The 22,198-nt window shown below is 38.0% G+C and overlaps 1 protein-coding gene across 1 annotated transcript in view; it reads left to right on the top strand.

Moving 5' to 3' along the window:
- Positions 1-21,842, top strand: part of DDX10 (DEAD-box helicase 10) — a 281,000-nt gene extending 259,158 nt beyond the window's left edge. The window contains exon 18 of the mRNA XM_061144350.1: positions 19,467-21,842. Coding sequence (XP_061000333.1) covers positions 19,467-19,644 — 178 coding nt within the window. The 3' untranslated portion in view covers positions 19,645-21,842. The remainder of the gene's footprint in view (positions 1-19,466) is intronic.
- Positions 21,843-22,198: the final 356 nt, after the last annotated feature.

A 22,198-nucleotide genomic window follows, 5' to 3' on the forward strand; every position in this document is an offset into this window, starting at 1 on the left:
TCCAGATATCCATTATCCAGTCAAATTAACTTTTCAATATTTATAATCTTAACGTTTTTCAAACAAAAAAGGGAAAGCGAAAAAATTTGTGATTAGACTGTTACCACGTTATGTCCATGTTTTCTTCACAGACCACAGTCTCTGGCTAAATCCATTTGTTAGGAGTTTTGTTTTGTTTTAAAAATCTGTTTTATGCTAGTTTTCTGTTTCTGAGTGAACTTGCCCATCTTTAAAAGTTATCTCTTACTTGAAGGAGATGCACTACTTTAATCTGTGTGGTCTCTCTTAGTGTTGTTGTGTGATAACTCTTCAGTAAATTTTTCCCAGCAAATACCCTTCCAAGACTTTATAGTCAGCTCTCTTTATATGTGGGAGACTGTTTCACCTGGAAAAGAAATATGTGTACATCAAAGATGAATTTGGGGGGAAGGAAAATTCCCAGAAAGCATTTTCCTTTCTTAACTGGTTTTAGTTGGGGCTGGGTGTTGCACATTATGTGTTTTATATAAATTGGTGGAATCATAAGTGCTAAATATAGGGGATGATTTTTGAAGGGATTGTTTTTCTTACCCAGAGTCTAGGTGATTGTTAAATAGGATTGGCTATAGTTTTCACTTCCTTGAACCACTATTCACTGGTGAATCTAGTTGTGGGTGGTAGATACGGAAAGAAGGTGGCTCAGCTTAATGATATTATTAATGACTTTATTATGTGCCTGCCATTCTTTCCTTATATTCTTCTTAACTTCAGGAGGTATATCCCTGATTCCAATATGCCTAGCAGCTTTCAAGAGAAAATCTCAATCATCTCTTCTTTGTGAAATACAAAGTTCATGACCTATCAGATTTCATAGAGCTTTTATCATAACTTAGTGAGTTGTGAATGATGAGTTAATTTACTTGACTTTCTTTAAATTGTATTCCTTTTGTCTTTCTCCCTTTTGCCATTGCACTGAAACAAAAGCATATCCTGTTGTGATGTAAAGAATAAATGGAGAAACTTCCAAGGCAGATTGTTGGGGTAGCAGGGAGGCAGGGAGTAAGCCGGGTGTAGGGGTGGGAAGGCAGTATTTTTTGTCTTCAGACTCTTAAGGGAAGGGTTGCTACCCACTGAGGAAGGTAAGGTATTATTTTCTGGGATGAGAGTTGGGATAGGGAAGACGTATTTTAAGAAACACAGTATTTGAGAAGCTCCCAGTTTGACCTTACTAGTTCCTACAATTATTGAGCAGAAGCATGAAAGTGAAAGTCGCTCAATCATGTCTGACTCTCTGCGACTCCATGGACTATACAGTCCGTGAAATTCTCCAGGCCAGAGTACTGGAGTGGGTAGCTTTCCCTTCTCCAGGGGATCTTCCCAACCCAGGGATTGAACCCAGGTCTCCCGCATTGCAGGCGGATTCTTTACCAGCTATGCCACTGGGGACACCCCAAGCTAGAAACAGTGCACTAAATAAAACTCTCAGGTTTTACCCTGTGCGTTCTACTCTGTCATTTAGCCACCATTGAATAACTGTTACTCAATGACAGTGGTAGGTTTGCCACATTTCAGAAGTGCTAGGATCTCTGAGAAGTTGGATGAATGGTGAGGATGCCATGAGACCAGAATGAATCATCTCTCAAGGGTGATGAAACACCTCGAAGGGTTCTCTTGGTTGCTGCCGTGATGCCGATGCATGGCAACTTTGCTTTCACTGAAAAGACTGTTGAAAATGATACTTTCTTAGGACCATCCTTGAGAGTGATGCCACCCTTTTTTTTCATTTCACATTGCTTCATGTAGAATACATTAATGTCAATGACTGTATTATATCATTTTCCTTATCCATTCCCTCTTTTAGAATCTAGGTTGTATCCATGCTTAGTTTTTTGGTTCTTGTTATTTGGTTTTGTTTTGTTTTTGCTATTGTAAGTAATTCTTTAATGGATAACTTGGTTGAATATCGAGTTTTCTCTCTCTTAAAATCATTTGAAGGACTAATGAAGAGAAAGACGAAAGTGTAAAACTTAGTTTCGCCAGATAGTTAAACATTGGGGACATGACTGGGTAGATGATGATCATGAATATTAAAAACTAATTAGTGAAAGTAGTTTGAGGAGAAAAGCTAATGTGCTTTTGGGGAGCAGAAATGTTTTACATACAGATTAGTAGCAAGATAAATCCATAATATAAACTGAACTCGTGTGAATGTTTAAACTTTTTTTTTAATCTGGGGGAAGAGGAATCATTATGTCTGTCTTCTAAATTGCTGCAGAGCAGAGGTTCTTAACCTGGACTTGATGGATGAACTTTAAGGGAATCTCAAACAGGTTTATTGTGAGATGGGGGAGCCAAACTTTCTGCCCTTCTCAAATGATGTTTGTGTGTTTTTTAGAAGGAAACACGTACATGTGATTGCAATCCCCTGTCTGCTGTTGCCCTCTCACGATCCCCAACCTTTTCCGATTATTAGAATTCTGATCTAAGAGGTATCTTATGCTCTTCCTGTTATATTTGTAGTGAATGCTGAGCCAATCAATATTTTCTTTGACTAAATTGCTTTTGCAACTCTGTTTCTAGTACCAAGCAGCTAGAAAAGAGACATTAAGGACATGACACATTTTCAGTTCCATTTCTATATGCGGTAGCCTTCAGAAGGAAGCTGGGCAGATTTTATGGCGTATACTGAAGTAATTAATCTTCATTAGGACTGTTGCCATGGCCTTGTAAATGAAAATTTATGATAAGAGGAAAAGTCTGGCACTACATATTTGAATACCAGAGTGCCAATATTTAAAGATAGATATAAAGATTTCTGAGAATTTTTTAATGGTCCCAAGGTCATTTATTATTAGCTTAAAATTCTTTAAGAAGAAGTCCAAGCTACATTTACTGGTATGAATGCAAGGAGAGTTTTATATAAGTAAGGGCAAGTGAATATTCAGATGCTGAACTCTGGTAGCTTTCCACACACTGTTTGGCAGCATGTTGTAAAAGGACACCCACGGGTTTCTGTGTGAGTGAATACTCCCTGTCCTCAGCTTCCTTGCAGCTCGATCAGTACGCAGTTTCACCTAATTTCTTGTGTGCGTTCCAAAAAAGAGAAGAAAAGCTCGAGGTTGAAAAGCTGTACAGACATGGTAGTAGAAGGAGCGTGCTTCCTTCCAGCAGCCGCTTATCCTGGCTTTTGTTAGATTTCTGAATAGGCTTGTATGGCGATGTTGATCCTGCATTTTATGATGTAATACACACCAACTTGCACAGCCCTAATTGCACATGAAGAAACACAGCTGCCACAGAAGTTAGGAGCTCTAACATTCGGCATCGTGATGCTTTCTGGCAGCACAGTCTCTTCCACTGTCAGGCTTACAAAATCCCAAGTGATTATGGTTACCATTTTGTAACTTAATTTTTGGAACCATTTGCCCCAGTGTCCTTGGAAGTTTAGGGATTATATTGTGTTTCTGTAAAGCCATAGTATACCAGGGAAGGAGCTGAAAGGTTTGCCCAACAAATCTTTCCTTCTTTGATGTCTTGGCCACAATCATATCAGACAGCACTTGGAGTGTTCTTGAGGCTTGGAGTACCAGTTCCAAGTTCAGACCCTGTAGGCCAGGGAGTGTGGTTTCCAGATTACAGAGAACGTTCTCATCTCCTCTGCTGGAGTTTACTTACACATCACTTATTTAAAGTATGCTCACGTCATTTATTTAAAGTGAGCTATTTAATAGCTAGCAGCCTTTCTATTCATGGTAAGTACTGATGATTACATTCTTCTTGTTGGAATGTCCCATTCCTTTCTACATCTGTTAAAACTATTGACTAAAGCTTCCTAAGGGCCAGAGGGAGAAATTTTTAAAATCAAGCCAAATAAGACATGGTAGTTTCCTCTACATGGAAAATATTATATCAATGAATCAAACTCCTCCCTTCTGCTTTTGAGTATTAATACGTGGGAATTTAAACTATGTCTCTGTGTCTGTTCCTCAAAGAATGGTCTCAGAAGCAGCTGTATTACAGAAATAGTTTCTTGACCAGGTCTAAGATATGAATTACATGAGGTTCTATGAACCAGGCTTCCTGGGTAGCTCTAGTTGGTAAAGAGCCCGCCTGCAGGAGACATAAGAGACACGGATTCAATCCCTGGGCTGGGAACATCCCCTGGAGGAGGGCACGGCAACCCACTCCAATATTCTTGCCCCTGGAGAATCCCATGAAAGGAGGAGCCAGGCAGGCTGCAGTGCAGCGGGTCGCAAAGAGTCGAACACAACTGAAGCAGCTTAGCATGCATGCATGCACACTCTGAACCAAGAAACTGAACGACTTTCCCACAGGCACCACTGCATATAGTTTGGACTCTGGATGTACGTTCCATATCCAAAACTTAGCAACATGCAGAGAAGTAGGAGTTTTATGAAATTAAGTTTGTGTTAGAACAAAGGCAGGCTGTTTTGCCCTATGGAAAAATTGTGACTTCTGGAGTCAGGTAGACCGACCTAAGTTTGAATACTCATTTCTTTTACCAGTTGTAGGCCATACAAGTTAGTTTACTCTCTGACCTTCAGCTTTCTTCATCAATTGAATGATGATAATTCTTACCTTGCAAGATTACCAGGAAGATCTAATTAAAGAAGAAAGCAGAGTATGATATGTAATAGAGTCATTAATATAATCATTTTTAACTACTAAAAACAAAACTATGGTAGGAGTTTTTAAATAAGTGTATACATTTATAAGAATAGGATTATCTTCTGGGATATCAACTTTCTGTTTTCCTCCTCATCAAAATCTTTCATTAAGAGAAAAAAATCATTCATTACACCCCATAAACACAACGTGGCAGACCCTGTTTTCACAACGCTACAGAACTGTCCTACAGGCTAGTGCTCATGATATAATGAAAATGACATCATTAAAACATCCTGTTCAGGGTATGGATGAAGAGTCTGTATCACCAGATAGGAGTGTAGGAAAGGTCTTTTCTTGTCTATTCTTCTTCCTCAGTGTTTTCATTATTCAGGAATTAAACATACTGAAAGTTTGCTAAGTACTTGGCCTAGAGCAAGAGAAATATTAGATACCAGTCCTCATAAAGCTTATATTCCAGTGAGGGAATATAAAGAGAAGAGATGGTGATAAGGGCCATGAAAGTGGTAAATGTAGGGTAATGAGAGAGCAATTGGGAGAGTTTGCTTTATATAAAGTGGTTAGGAATAACCTCTCTGAAGTGAAACATGAAGAATTATTGAAAGCCTCTTTAGGAAAGAGGAAATCATTCATCCTAACATCCTAACCATGAATTGCTTGTACAGTTATTAAAATGTAAATGTTTATCTTAAAAGCATCTCTATATGGCTGCCAGAGATTCCTCAACTTTTTTTCATTCCACCATCTTTCAACCATGTGTCTATCCTGACTGTGAGTCTGATTGGTTTGATAGAAGGTGATGAGGATGAGAAGCAGCTGCTGTTCTAGTCCCAGAGTGGCAGCTTATTACAGTGGTGAATGCCAGCATGAAGGTTTTGAGGGCAGGAGGAGGATGTTAGGATGGACTGAGCACACCAGTGGGAGACTTGGAAAGGTTTAGGTTATGTACTCGTAACCTAAGATGTAGATTATTGGTTAAAGCAGCATGTCATTCACTGAGGGTAAGAGGAGAAAACTTGAATGTATTTTGTGTGTGTGTGTGTGTTATTTTTTTTAAATTTATTTTTATTAGTTGGAGGCTAATTACTTTACAATATTGTAGTGGGTTTTGTCATAGATTGACATGAATCAGCCATGGATTTACATGTATTCCCCATCCTGATCCCCCCTCCCACCTCCCTCTCTACCCAATTGAATGTATTTTTATGTTTAACTATTTAGGTTATAATGTGTTGATGGTGTATCAGCTCTTTCGAACTATGCAAATCTTTTTCTTATTAACTATGTACATATAATTTCTGTAGCAATTTTAGTACTTACAGTAGAAACTGAATGAAAAGTGGAGTGCTTATATATCCCTTGCCCCAGTCCCCCACAGCCTTTCCTGTTGTCAACAGAACTGAACAGTTACATGTTACTTAGCCATAAAAATGAATGAGTTACTGCCATTTGCAACAATGTCAGTAGACCTTGACATTGTCTAGAGAGTATTATGCTTAGTGAAATAAGTCAGAGAAAGACAGATACTGTATATGTCATTTATATGTTGAGTCTAAAAAAGAAAATGAATGTATATAGCAAAACAGAAACAGACTCACAGATAAAGAAATCAAACTAGTGGTTACCACCAGTAATTACCAGTGGGAAGAGGGGAGGGCAAGATAGGAGTATGGGATTAAGACATACTAACTACCAGGTATAATATAAATAAGAAACGAGGATATATTGTATAGCGCAGGGAAATATAGGCATTATTTTATAGTAAGTTTAAATGGAGTACAAGCTATAAAAATACTGAATTACTGTGTTGTATACCTGCAACTAACATAATATTGTAAATCAACTATTCTTCAGTTTAAAAAAGAGAGAGAAGATAGTTGGAGAAACTGTAATATTTACAATGCATTTACCATGCATATATCACTTATTTATCACTTATCTTTGATGAGATAGATATTAATCACATTTTACAAATTAGGAAATTAACACTTCATGAAGTTAAGCAGTTTTCCCAAGTTTTGGGCATTTGTTGCATTTTAGTCAAGTCTGACTCCAAAGCCACTTTTTCCATACCAGAATTTTTATAAAACTGTTAAGTGACTGATTTAAAAAAGCAGTCATTTCAACATTAAACATGCTAGAAGAAAAAGATATTCAAGGAAAAAGATATTCTTTACATTATTAGATATATACATCCCAGAGGAGTTACATGTCTTTTTTCAAAGAAAATGAAAATTACTATTTTTCCATTGAATCAAAATGGCAAGTTACACTCCTTCTCTAATGTTGAAGTAGTATTTCATTCCTTACTCTGAGTCTGCAGTTATTGGGTGCTTTTTCTTTCTAGTATTATTTTCCTTATTCAGTTAATGTTTTACTTTTCGCTGTAGCTTTGATATTTTGGATTTCTTTGGGATTAAATGATATGCTATTTGAAAAAAAAAAATACAGTCCAGATTTTAATGTCCGCTTATATACTGGCTCGGAAAGAAAGTAAGAATGTGATTTTTAGAGATCATTCTACCTAACTTTATGTAATAGAGTGGGCTGGATATTTGGCATTATAGAAGCTTAGCTTTGTGAGTTTATTCATCATTTATTTAAGAAGTACTTATTGAGCCTCTGAATAGTAGGGAATGTGACTGCAAAGAATAAGACAGTTTTTGTCTTCAAGGAACTTGAGATCTAATGGGTGAAGCAGTCTAAGTACATTTGATAGGGTGTAGTTGAGGAGAGCATAGTGCTAGGGGGGTCACCTAAGAGAGGGCACTTAACCTAGACTAGGATGGTCTGGGAGGCTTCCCAGAGTTGAATCAGGAGAAGGAGGGGAACGAATGACGAATATGGACAAAGCTTTTAAATTAAGATAGTTACAGAGGTGCTAGGAAGACTTAGATGGATTTGAGAGAAATTAGTGAAGAAATGATCAATTAAATTAAGGATGTGAAGAAGAAGTGGTTAAAGGATGACTTCTAGGCTTTTAGTAGGGGTATTACTGTTCGCTCAGAAGGAAGATATAGGAGAAAGAATATATTGGGGGACAGGAAATGAGTAGCAGTAAGGGATGTGTTGAGTTTGCATACCTTTGAAAATACAGATAGAGATATCCAAGATCCAGTTGAATATGCTGATCTGGTGGCTAAAGATGCTTTATAAGTCAGAAACACTGTGGAAGATAGTGAGTTACGGAATTTAGCCATAACATGACTGTATGATTTTGAAAACATGATTTATATGACTTTGAAAAGCATATGCAAAGTTGAAATTTAGAACACTGGGAACTTGTGCTAAACCCTTAAAAACAAGGGTTTAGTCAGCAGACTGGAGTCTGTGTACCCACAAACCAGACTGAGTGCTGTGAGAGTTCTCCCTTGCATAAAGCTTTCCCCTGTGACTGTTGCAACTTGAATTAGAAGCAGAGTTTGTTGAAACCTTGCCTGCCTTCTTCATTGCAGAAATGATACTTTTCAGGACTTGAAGAACCTTCAAAAAGGTCATGATTTCTGTCCTTCAGATGAGTGGACATTTATTGAGTGACTTCTTTTTATTAATTGGGGGGAAATTGTTTTACAATGTTGTGTTGGTTTCTGCCCTACAACAATGTGACTGAATCGTAATTACACATACATCCCCTCTCTTGAGCCTCCCTCCTCTCCCCGAATGACTTCTTTATTCAGATCATCTTCACAGATAAAGAAGACAAACAGCCCCAGACTACAAAAACCTAAAAATTTAGTAGACACAGGAAGAGATCTGTACAAAATTTACTGTACTACCATTCAGAATGATTGCAATGAAAGAGGCACAGAAAGTATGCACAATGGAATTGCGTGAAGGGAATCTTTGAGGAAAAGGTAGCATTTGAACTGGGCTTTGATAGGGAGGATTCAAATAGTTGTAAAGCAGAAAAGGGGATTCCAAATAGAGATAAAATAAATTGAGAACCTAGAACATATTCAGGGAATAAAATGTAGTCCAGAGGAACAGAGTATATTAAAGGAGGGGGTAATGCAGAACAGGGCACAGAGGCAGGCAATTCAAGAAGGCAGTCCCTGAAATGTTTATGAAGAATCACAAGAACCAAGGTGCACTTTGCAAGGAGTCCTTCTTTAAGCGTGTGTTGGGTTGGCAGGAATGGGAGCACTGTTATATGGGAGACATAAAGGTTTAAAGTATGATAATTCAACAAGAACCTAGATTTAAGAAAATTGGATTTTAAACTTTTCCTTTATTCTTAGGGTATAGTGGGCATGGAAATCATTATTAAGTGGCTTTTTTTAGAAGCTTAACAGGTAATCTGAAAAGTGTGATCAGTGGCGCACAGCTCTCACGTCTAGAACGGTGACTTCCAATGTTTTCATCATCACACAGAACTTTTGCTCTGAACTCCTGTGGTTCTTCTGTTTTGAAAGATTTTTGTCTTTCAAGAAAGTTAACAAAAAGTTAATGTTTCACATTTGTTTTATTAACAAAGGCATAATTTCCAGTCCACCCAAGCTCGTAAGTATTCACAAAGCTCAGTTATTGTTATTTCAGACAAAAGCAAAAAAGTACAGAACTTAGTCTAGGGCATAGAGTTGCAGGTATTTTGAAATGCTGAAAATAACCCATGACCCATCTATCATGACAAAAGATATCTTACCTTTCCCCATACTTCTGTGGATCCAGGGACCCAGTTTGAAGCTTTTGTAGCACACTTATTTATGCTTTGAACTATATAGAATTACAAAGAATAATTGTAATTATTCTTTGCTCAGAACTACATTTCCTTTCAAATCTGATTCTTTTTTTTTTTTTAATTGCAAAGAGTAATATAGGCTTGTTACAGAAAAATTGAGATACGTATACCAGCAAAAAAGAATATTTTAAAAAGTCTTCCAAATCTTATTCAGTGCAAACATAAATGCAGCCTTTTTAAACAAAGATAGACGCTTATTCTGTATTGGTTTTGTAGCTGTTTTTAGTATCAATAAAGAAATTCCTGCAACATTTTAAAAATAGTTGCATAGTATTTCATTTCTAATTTTATAATTTACTTAACAAATTAATATCTTATGATTGGACCTTTGGGTTTCTGACTTTCTGAAATTACAAGTAGCTTTGCTTAAATATCCTGTAACTAAATCTTTATACACAGCTCTAATTATTTCCTTGGGATAAATTCTTAGAAGAGAAATTGCTGGATGTGCATTCTTAAAAGGTGTTAGCATTTGCCCTCCAGAAAGGTTGTACTAATTTACATTCCCACCTAGCAGTTTGCATTCTAATTGGGAATTAAGATGCATACATGAAAAAAAAAAAAAATCCCTTCAGTGTCAGGAAATAGTAATGCTAGGTGCAAAAAATGACTAGTGAACAATTAAGAGTTATAGGAATTCAGAGGAAAGAGATCACTTTTAATAGGGAGCTTAGGTACCTTTGTGGATGATGATGGAATTGAAGATACATTATCAAGTGTGAAACAGATCGCCAGTCCAGGTTGGATGCATGAGACAAGTGCTCGGGGCTGGTGCACTGGGATGACCCAGAGGGATGGGATGGGGAGGGAGGAGGGAGAGGGGTTCAGGATGGGGAATACATGTAAATCCATGGCTGATTCATGTCAATGTATGGCAAAAACCACTACAATATTGTAAAGTAATTAGCCTCCAACTAATAAAAATAAGTGAAAAAAAAAATGGAATGAAAAAAAAAAAGATGGATCTTGAAACAAAGAGGACCAAGAAAGAGGGTAGTGCTACAGGAGGCACAGGTGGGGACTTGTGAGAAGTGTCTCTGATCTTTTGAGCAAGGGCCATGGATGAGAAGTGCCAGAGGAGGGCTGACCTTGCCACGTTAGCTCATGTGTTTCTCCCTCTTCTGTTGCTCATAAGTGTAATTCAGACTCCACTCTTATTCTGGGTGACTAGGTAGCTACAAGCACCTAAAACCAGGAAATCCAACCTGTTGGAAAATCAGTTCAATTTCTAGGAGAATTTTGAGGTTCAGAGAATTTAGAAGGTAGGAAAGTTGTATTCTGTTTAAAACTCAGTTATTAATATGTTTATTAAGATGTTAAACTAGAATTCACATTCCAATGTTAAATCTTTTTTTCTTGATTATTAGCAATGAATAAATTGGCTCAAATGCTGTCTTTGGGTATCATGACAGGCTTTTGTGTAAACATTTTCACTAAAAAGTCATTGAAGTAAAACTTTGTTATTGTTAGTTCAGATTACATATTACAGCATGATATTTGTGTGTGTGTATGTGTTGTTGTTTGGTAGGTTCTTTAAGTCATATACCTGACTTACATACCAGTAAATCACATTGCTCGTTAAATCTGTTAGAGTATTAGAAGATAAGTAGCTCTGATTCTTTTGCTTTTGTAGTTTTACAGAAATAGTGGGGCTTTTAATGCTCTGAGCCATCCTTTTGCTTTTTAAGGCATATTTTATCAACCTAATATGTTGTACTCTTAATGTTGAACAGTAATATGGTCCTTCTTGACCCTTAACGTAATACATTTGAAGAATATGGAGAGAGCTTGGCACCCTAAATCCCACAGAAATACTAACATAAAAATGAAATGCAGAGTTCAGGCTCAGATTCTCAGCCCTGTTTTGTAGCCGCTGCCCAGTTTTCATTTCATACTGTGAGCCTCTTTACATGCATTGGTTCCCTGTACTTTATAGCAGGTTCCCACTAACTGTCTGCTTTACAAATGGTAGTGTTTATATGTCAATCCTTATCTCCCAATTTGTCCCACCATCCGCTTCCTCCACTGCGTCCACACATCTGTCTCCTAGGTCTGCGTCTGTATTCTTGCACTGGAACTAGGTTTATCTGCACCATTTTTCTAGATACCACATGTATGCGTTAATATATGATACTTGTTTTTCACTTCACTCTGTGTGGCATACTCTAGGTGCATCCACTGTCTACAAATGACCTGATTTCTTTCCTTTGTATGACTGAATGATATTCTGTTGTACAGAGGTACCACATCTTCCTTCATCTGTTGTTTTCTCTTTGTGTGATATCTTTGTCAGGTTTTAGTATCAGGGTGATGATGGCTTCATAGAATAAGCTTGGGAGTGTTCTTCCCTCTACAGTTTTGTGTACGAGTTTCAGGAAGGTAGATGTTAAATAGAATTTGCCTGTGAAGCCATGTGGTCCAGGAGTTTGTTGGAAGATTTTTAATCACAGTTTCAATTTCAGTACTTGTCACTGGTCTGGTCATATTTTAGTTTCTTCCTAGTTCAGTCCTGGAAGGTTGTACCTTTCTAAGAATTTGTCATTTCTTTTAGCTTGTCCATTTTGTTGGCTAATAGTTGCTTGTGGTAGTCTCTTACAATCCTTTGTATTTCTGTGGTGTCCCTTGTAACTTCTCTTTCATCTCTAATTTTATTGATTTGAGTCCTCTCCCTTTTTTCCCTGATGAATGTGGATAAAGATTTATCCATTTTCTTTTTCTTCTCAAAGAACCAGGTTGTTGTTTCATTTGAAGTGTGAAGTGTTAGCCCCTCAGTTGTTTCATTTATCTTTGCTATTGTTTTCTTCGTCTTTATTTCTACTCTGATCTTTATGATTTCTTTCCCTCTACTAACTTTGGGTTTTGTTTGTTCTTCTGTCTCTAGTTGCTTTAGGTGTGAGGTTAGGTTGTTTATTTGAGACTTTTCCTGTTTCTTCAGATTGTATTGCTATAAACCTCCCTCTTAGAACTGCTTTTACTGCATGCCATAGGTTTTGGATTGCCTTATTTTCATTGTCTTTGTCTCTAGTTATTTTTTATTTCCTCATTGATTTCTTCTGTGATCCAGTGTTTATTTAATAGCATATTGTTTAGCCTCCGTGTGTTTGTGTTTTTTACAGTATTTTTTTTTCTTGTAATTGATTTGTAATCTCATAGTGCTGTGGTTGGAAAAGATGTTTGATATGATTTCAATTTTCTTAAACTTACTGAGGATTCATTTGTGACCCAAGATGTGGTCTGTCCTAGAGAATGTTCTGTGTGCACTTCAGAAGAAAGTATATTCTGTTGCTTTCTAAAGTATTTTTCGATTTGTCTGCTTTCTTCTTTGACCGAATGGTTGTTCAGGACAATGTTGTTTAATTTCCACATATTGTGAATTTTTCAGTTTTCTTATAATTTCTAGTCTCATACCATTGTGTTTGGTAAAAATACTTTATATGATTTCAGTCTCCTTAAATTACTTAGATTTGTTTTGTGACTTATCTTGGAGAATGTTCTGAGCATGCTTGAGAAAAATGTGTATTCTGCTGCTGTTAGGCAGAATGTCCTTTATCTGTCTATTAAATCCCTTTGATCTAAAGTGTAGTTCTAATCCAACATATCCCTTTTAATTTTTTGTCTGGATGATCTAGCCAGTGTCGAAAGTGGTATACTAAAGTTCCCTACTCTTCCTGTATTGTTGTCTATTTCTGTCTTCACATCTATTAGTATTATACATTGTGGTCCTCCAATGTTTGGTGTATGTGTGTTTATTATTGTTATATCCTCTTAATGATTTGATCTCTTTGTCATTATATAATGATCTTGTTTGTCTCGTTACCATTTTTAGCTTAAAGTATGTTCAATCTGATGAAAGTTCAGTACCTCCGTACTCTTTTGGTTTCTACTTAACATGGAATATCTTTTTCCAGTGTTTCTTCATCTCGAGAGTATGTGTTCTGAAAGCTGAATTGAGTTTCTTGTAAGCAGCATATAGTTGGGTATTATTCATCCACACACTCTATGCCTTTTCATTGGAAAACTTAGTCTATTTACATTTTGAATAATACTGATATGTAAGGAATTACTAAAGTCATTGTATTGTTTTCTGGCTGTTTAGTTGTTCTTTTGTTCTTTCTTCCCCTCTCTTGCTACATTCTTTGTGAATTGATGATTTCTTGTAGTGGTATGCTTTGATTTCCTTCTTCTCTTTATCTTTTGTGAATCTGCTGTGGATTTTTGCTTTGTGGTTCCTATGAAGCTTACATAGGTCATCATATAGATATAACAGTCTGTTTCACACTAATAACAGCCTATTTCAGTCATATCAAATATTTCTACCCATTTATCCTTTCTTTTTATGCTTTTGATGTCATAATTATATTTCACCTTTTATCTTGTGTATTTATTAACCAGTATCATAGCTATAGTAATTCTTAATATTCTTGTCCTTTAACTGATATATGAAAGATGAATGTTAAACACACCACCGTATTGCATAGTATGTTTACTGGTGTGTTGGATATTTTCATGTACTAATCAGTGTTCTTTGATTTAACTTGAACTTCTTTCTTTTTTTTTTTTTTTAATAAGACAGGTCTAGCGGTGATGAATTCCTTCAGCTTTTATTTGTCTGGGATAGACTTTATCTTGCCTTCATTTTCTGAAGGACAACTTTGCCAGTTAGAGTACAGTTAGCTTTTTGTATCTCTGGGTTCCACATTCAACCAAGTGTGAATCAAAGGTACATAAGGAAAAAGGTTCCAGAAAGTTCCAAAACTTAAGTTTGCCTTGCACCAGCTATTTAAATAGCATTTACATTGTATTGGGTGTTAAAAGTAGTGTAGGAATGATATAAAGCATATAGGAGTATGAGTAGTTTATATACCAATAAATCCTGCACCATTTTATATAAGTACTTGAGTATATGCAGATTTTGTTAACCTGAGGTGGGAAGGGAGGAGAGTCCTGAAACTAATTTCCCATGAATTCTGAAGAATGTTTGTATTCTTGGTTGGCAGCTTTTTTCTTTTCAATACTTTTGATGTGTCATCACATTCTTTCTTGGCCTGTAAAGTTTCTGCTGAGAATACACTGACAGTTTTATGAGAATTCCCTTATAAACTGCAAGTTTTTGTCCTCTTGTTAGTTTTAAGTTTCAGTATTTTCGCTTAATTTTTGACAGTTGTATTATTAAATGTCTTATAGGAGATTTCTTTAAGTCAAATTTGTTTGAACATCCTTGAGCTTCATGAACTTAGGTATACAAATATTTCCGTAGATTAGGGAATTTCTCAGCTGTAATTTAAAAGAAAAAGAAAAACAAGTTTTCTCATCCCTTCCTCTTCCTCTTCCTCTGTGTGTGTGTGCTGATTTGTGTCCAACTCTTTGTGACCCCATGGACTGTAGCTTGCCAGGCTCCTCTCTCCATGGCATTTTCCAGGCAAGAATACTAGAGCCGGTTGCTATTTCCTCCTCTAGGGGATCTTCCCAATCCAGGGATCGAACCTACATCTCTGCATTGACAGGTGGATTCTTTAACACTGAGCCACCAGTAATTCACAAATTATTTCCTTTGATGTTTTTTCTTTGTTCTCCCCTGACTAGATAATGTAAAGATTCCTGTCTTCTAAATCACAGGTTCTTTCTTGTCTTTAATCCGTTTGCTGTCGAGGCTCTCTTTTGAGATTTTCATGTCATTCGTTGTAGTATTCAATTCCAGAATTTCTATTTGGTAATTTTTTTTTTTTATATGATTTCTGTCTCTTTGTTAGATTCCTCATTTTGTTTATATATTGAATTCCTGGTTTTGTTGAGTTTTCTGTGTTTTCTTATACCTCACTGAGCTTCCTTAAAGCAGCTATTTTGAATTCTTTGTTCAGTAAATGGTAGGTCTTCATGTCTTTGTGATTGTTTCCTAGGAGATTATTGTGATCCTTTTGGTGGGGTCATGTTTCCTTGGTTTTTTCATGTTTCAAGTTTTGTGTTGCTGTCCTCACATTTGCAATAGCAGTCATCTCCTCCAGTCTTTACTAACTGCCTTCAGGAGAGAAATACCTTCTGTCAGCCTTTCTAGGGATTCTGAGGCTTTCTCAGGCTTTCCTTAGATAGGTCTACTCTGTGCTTCTTGCTCTCTTTTAAAAAAGGCAGAATTATTAAGCTTGTGTCCCTTCTCTTGATTCTGCAATGCACGAGGCTGAATACTGATAGCTTCCCTGTTGTTTTCCCATGGGTGATACCAAAGCTGAAGTTTATGACCTATCCCTGATCCACAGATTTGGTTCATGCTCATTAGCTATCTGCCAAAGCTCACTCTAGAGCAGCGTTGGTGGTATAGTGGTGAGCATAGCTGCCTTCCAAAGCTCACTCTCACCACTAGCACCAGGAACACTTACAGGGAGCTGGACACAGGCAGGACAAGGGTGGGTGTGGGTGAGGTACGTGGAGCTCTGGGAGTGCCCATGGGCCAGTTGGAGAGATCTACTTGCAAGGCATCTCCAGCAGTTCATGGGCAGGCGTCTGGGTGGAATTCAAGATGTAGTTGGTAGGATTCATGTCCTTTTAACTCCCTCTGAGAATCCTATCTACCTAGCCTCTTCTCCCACCACCCCATGGAGCTCATGATTTAGTACTCTGGATAGGGTGAGAGAGAAATGGGAAAGGAATTTCATATAGTTGGGGAAGTCAAGCACTCACTCACAGGCTCTCACTTTCCTTCATGGAAAGAATCACAGGCCAAGATCTCTCTTGGCCCTGAACTATGCCACCTTGGGGAAGGATTGTTGTGAATAAAATCAAACTGTTTGCATTTACCCTCTCCAATGTGTTCAAACTCATTTTTTTTTTCTCTATTGGTATGCTGAAACTTCTCCGCAGGAGACCTGGACTTAAATAAAGTCTCACTTGTCTGTGGGTGATTGTCTCAGACTGCCAAGTCATTGTTATTCCACTGCCAAGAAGGCCTGGAGCTGTGGTTTGTGGTCCACTGCAGGATTCACAGCTGGGATTGGCGTCTGTGTGCCTCTTACCACACATGATTGGGTGACACTCCTCTAGGGTCTTTTGGTATGTAGTGCTAGATCCCACAGCATCTTCAAAGGTGCTTTTGTCCATGGATGGATGCCAGATTGTTGTTGGGTGGGGACATGAGTGAGGATATCTCATTTAGCCATGTTGCTGACATCACCCTGTAGTACTGCACCGTTTGGAAGAGTCCTTTTCTGAAGATACCAAATTATGACCATGTTTTGACTAAACATTTCCAGATTTATGACGTTGTTCTCTTTGGGGAAATGTCTTCTAGACTCATCACATTATCCCCCTTTGGGGTGAGTTGTCGTTGTTCAGTCACCCAGTCATGCTCGACTCTTTGTGACCCCACAGATGCAGCATGCCAAGCCTCCGTGTCCCTCACCACCTCCCAAAGTTTGCCCAGGTTCATGTACCTTGCATCAGTGATGCCATCCAGCCATCTCATCCTCTGATGCCCTCTTCTCCTTCTGCCCTCAATCTTTCCCAGTATCAGGAACTTTTCCAGTGAGTCAGCTGTTCACATCAGATGACCAAAATATTGGAGCTTCAGCTTGAGCATCAGTCCTTCCAACAAGTATTCAGGGTTGATTTCTCTTAAGATCGACTGGTTTGATCTCCTTGCTATCCAAGGGACTCTTGAGAGTCTTCTCCAGCACCACAGTTTTGAAGGCATCAATTCTTTGGTGCTCTGCCTTCTTTATGGTCCAGCTCTCACAACTGTATGTGACCACTGGGAAGACCATGGCTTGACTATATGGACCTTTGTCAGCAGAGTAATATCTCTCCTTTTCAACACACTATCTAAGTGTCATAGCTTTCTTGCCAAGAAGCAATTGTCTTCTGATTTCATGACTACAGTCACCATCTTCAGTGATTTTAGAACCCAAGAAGAGGAAATCTGTCCCCACTTCCACCTTTTCCCCTCTATTTGCCACCAAGTAATGGGGCTGGATGCCATCTTCGTTTTTTTCATATTTAGTTTTAAGCCTTTCACTCTTCTCCTTCACCCATCAAGAGACTGTTTAGTTCCTCTTCACTTTCTGCCTTTATAGTGGTATCATCTGCATGGGTAGCTTACCTGTAGAATATGTAAATTATTATTTAATAATTAATTTTTCACACCAATTGCCACTTACTTGCTATGGAAAGTAGTATAAAATATCTTTTTAAAATTTAACTGGTCCACAAAGTAGGAAAGTTGCTAATTCTGAAAATATTTTCCATCTACATAGATTTTCCACCTTTTCAAAAAATTTTCTGAACCAGCTATTTCCTGTACAGAATATAATGTGAGGAGCACATTAACAAAGGATGCATAAGTAAAACTCACTAATTAGGCTGCTCCGAGATGCACTTTAGGTACAGGCAGGGCAGAAATCAGTATCAACTTGTTCCAAATAAATCACAGTACTCTGCTGCTGCTGCTGAGTCACTTCAGTCATGTCCAACTCTGTGCGACCCCATAGATGGCAGCCCACCAGGCTCCCCTGTCCCTGGGATTCTCCAGGCAAGAACACAGGAGTGGGTTGCTGTTTCCTTCTCCAATGCGTGAAAGTGAAGTCGCTCAGTCCTGTCCGACTCTTCATGACCCCATGGACCACAGCCTACCAGGCTCCTCCATCCATGGGATTTTCCAGGCATGGTACTCTAGTCTGGTGGAATTGGCACCAAACTGGCCATACTCAAGAAGATCAGGACTTAGTACTTTTTCTTAAAGTCCTCTTTCCGCTAAGAACAGCTTTCTTTTCTTACTGACTGAACTCTCATTATAAGGCACTCTGTCATGTTCATCTCTGTAGGTACCCACCCTTTTAAAATATGGTTATTTGTGGCTTTAAATAACCTCATAGTGTTGTCTAATGTATCCTTCCTCCGATGGTGAGAGAGGATGGCTGCTGAGTCAGAGTATTGGGCATTTGTGGGAGGTGCATGGGAAAATTGTTTACAGATTTCCTTCAAGCTGGTCAGAACTGGATATGCTGATTAGGCATGCACTTGATATCCCAGCTATCTCCTTAAGGTATAATAGAGTTGTTTGGGACTGGAGCAGTTTGTTGTCTTTTGGAATGCATGTTATGCTTGGAATATATTTTTCTTTTCATCATCTCGCTTTGGGGCTGAATTTAGAGTCATTCAGATGTGGGTTTGAAGATCATGCACATAATATGGGTTCAGTCATTTAACCTCTCTTAACCTCATTGTAGAATGAGGCCAGTGCTCCCCACACCAAGGATTTTCATGAAGATAAATGTTGTAGTCTATGTAAAGCATGTAGCACAATGCCAGACCATTGGTAAGCCCTTAATAAACAGCTGCTACTGGCATAGCTACCAGGTGGATTTTTAAATTTTGTTTTAAACTTGTGTCCAGTAATTTGGTCATCTTTGAACATGATGATGGATGATGGTATGTCAAAATGCCTTGAGGATATTTTACTTTTTCTTCAGTTTTTCATGTATCAAGTGATTTTCTCTACCTTCAGAAATTAGTTTTATTTTTATGGTCTGTATGTCAAGTGTGTGCAGAATACTACAGTAATGTTTATGTTTTCTTAAGACCATTTGTGAATCTTAGATACAGATTTAAATGGGGCAGAATTACTTTGTGTCTTAAGTAATTTTTAACTTAACATTTCATGTTCTATTTTATTTGATCCATATATCACAAATTGATGCAAGAGATATTACCTAAAGGATAAACTAACTTTAGATAGAGATGGTTTGACATGGCAGGACAAGCACAGATTGGAGCCAGTCTGGAGCCAGACTCTGGGCCAGTTGGTGTCCTCAAATTGTGGATGCTGTATCCAGAGCTCCTAGAATTATTGTGAGGATTAGATGAGACCATGTGTCCGATGTACCCTGCCCTGTGCCTGGTATGTGATAGGCCCTTTGCCCACATCTGTTAATGAATGGGAAGGTACTTATTTATGACACAGATAGCCTGATGTTATTATAGCTTCTTTTCTTCTTGAATAATAATACCACTTTGTCAAGTATCTGTTATTGGTAATTTTGTTGTATTTTAAATGTTTAATTTCATAATAATGAATTTAGTTATTTATAAAGTAAATCATTGGATTTGTTTCCACCAGTGATACCAAGAAGAAGCAGACAATGAGGAAAAGGAACAACAGTGAAGTAGAAGACGTGGGACCAGCAAGTCGTGACAGAAAGAAAACCAAGTGGGAAACCTTAGAACCTTTGGATACGGGCCTGTCTTTAGCTGAGGACGAAGAGCTGGTGTTACATCTGCTCAAAAGTCAAAGCTAAATTGTTCCTGCTCTTGTATTCTCCTTTAAACCTCTAGTCATGATTATGTGGACAAGAAGTTGAAAAAAAGCAGTAGGTTTTGGGGAATTTAAATAGCATGAGTCCCATGTCCAGAGGACCCATTCTTCAGACAGGAGTGGTCACATCTCTAAGCCCTTTCACAGGCTATGCTTGAAGCGTCCCAGAGGAAACACACGGTGACAGTGGATTATAAAATTTCCTGATCCTGTTTTCCAGCATGTGATCTGTTAGAGTCTATCTATGGGTTCCTACATCTATCATTGGAAATGCTTCCTGTGTTTCACTGGCAAGTTCTGAAGACCTTGTTTCATTGTTAGAAGTTCCTGTCTTGCTTACCATACAGAAGTTTTTCTGTGATATTAAGCAAAATTGCTCACAATTTTGATATATTTAATATCTCTAAAGAGTATGACGGACCAACCCTGAGAAAAAATGAATATTTTTGAATTGCCATGATCAATAATAAACATATTTCCTATAAAATAAAATATTCATGTTTTCATTGTATCCAGAAATATGAGAGATTCTCAAGGGGAGGCTTTAATATTAAAATACTTGGCCAATTCCTGAAACAGTGAATTTTGCATATTCTTAAATTAGCCTTCCTAAAGATAGCTTTTAACTTACACTTGCAGACTGGGTAGCCATTTATAAATAGAAGTCCTGAATCTGAAGACTTTGTTATCTAAAACCAGATCTGTTAGTGAGCACCTCGTATGCTATAGGTCCTTTACAAGTGCCTTGTTGAGGATGCTCCACAGATCCCAGCCCAGAGCCAGCTCCTGATTATGAGTAGAACAAGACAGATTCTCTTTTGGTTACAAATGACTGGCAAACTCTTCACAGGGAAAGAAATCTGTGCCTTGGCACGACACCACTGATTTGATCATAAATTTGTCACCTTCTCCTTGTCTTCTCTCTTCCTACTTTCCACTCCATACACAAAGATAATTTTTGGTTACTGGTACAAATGATTCCTGAATTCAAGAAAGGGAATATCCATAAACACTTCCATCTCAGCCTAAGTCCATATTTGTCTCTGAAAGGTTTCTCCTTCTTTTGTACTTGACATCCTCATGAGCAATTCTAACATCCTTCAGGCATCGAAATGAGAAACTTGATGACTCCTCAGCTTCTCCCTTTCCCCACCCTTCACTTTGCTGGTTCGTGGTTAATTCTTCTTCATAATGACTCTTGTACCACCATTGTTTTTTCTCTATCTTTACAGCTTCTACTTTCAGGCAGAGTTCAGATTCTCATCATGACCTGTTCAAATTTCTGCAGTGGTCTCTTAACCGGTCATTGTGCTTCCTGCCTTGCATTTCTCTAGGCCAGCCTTCCACATTGTCAGCACTCTCTTCATAGCACTGATCTGAGCATGTTTCTGCCTGTTGCAGTGCTTATTATTTAATGTTGCAGACATTTGCTTATAGGCCTGTTGCCTCTGTTATATGACAAGTTTCTTGAGAGCAGGACTGTTTTCTCTCTCCTCTGTATGCACAGAGCCTAGCACAGCACCTGCATTATAATGGGTTCAGTAAACTGAAGTCACTCTAGTCGTGTCTGATTCTTTGCGACCCCATGGACCCACCAGGCTCCTCTATCCATGGGATTTCCCGGGCAAAAGTACTGGAGCGGGTTGCCATTTCCTTTTCCAGGGGATCTTCCCGACCCAGGGCTCGAACCCAGGTCTCCCACATTGCAGATAGACACTTTACCGTCTGAGCCACCAGGGAAGCTGGGCTTATTGAATTTAGAATGGGCAGTAAAAAATCAAGATAGGTTTTAAAAGTGCATTGCTTCGTTACCTCTGGTGGGAAGGACATAGAATGGTGGAAATGAGAACTGGATGAAATGGCTGTAATGGGCAAGAATGACCATAATGAAGAAAACAAATGGGAAAGGAATTTGGGGTATAACAACCTGGAAAGATTTTGAAATTAAGGTTTCTGGTGCAGGATCTCTTGAATATTTTCAGAAGTTAGAAAGATGCAGGAGTACATAAACTAAGGGTTTACCATCGAATTCACTATGCAGTTTTAGATTTTGTTTTTTCTAATCCAAATAAGCAATTTTTATGTACACTCATTAAATAAATATATTTCTGGGCCTTTGGCTTGTAAACTCGTTTGAGTTATATTCTGTCCCTAGACCTGATTAGATTCTGACTAATATATACACTGAGGGAATTTTAGTAAGCTGAATTTTGAAAACTGCTTAAAACATCAGAATAGCACTGACTGAAAACTCAGGTAACAAATATATATTTCAGTGGACTAAGTTGTTGCTGTTTTAGCTGTGGTGGAGTTGGGGGCATGTTATTTAAATCTAACTGGCCATGCCATTTCCTAGACAAAAAGATTGGCTCAGACGTGGGTATAATACTCAGGTAAAGACATAAAAAGACTCTTTCCTTGAGAGTAAAGTGTAGAATTTGAAAGAGGAATTCCTTACCCAATGGGAAGTTCCTAAAAAAGGGAGGACATGGATCTGGAACCTTTGGCATCCATTTTTTTCTGGTCAGGTGGAGGCT

Source organism: Dama dama, chromosome 1 (genome assembly GCF_033118175.1).
Source record: "Dama dama isolate Ldn47 chromosome 1, ASM3311817v1, whole genome shotgun sequence".
Taxonomy (NCBI): domain Eukaryota; kingdom Metazoa; phylum Chordata; class Mammalia; order Artiodactyla; family Cervidae; genus Dama; species Dama dama.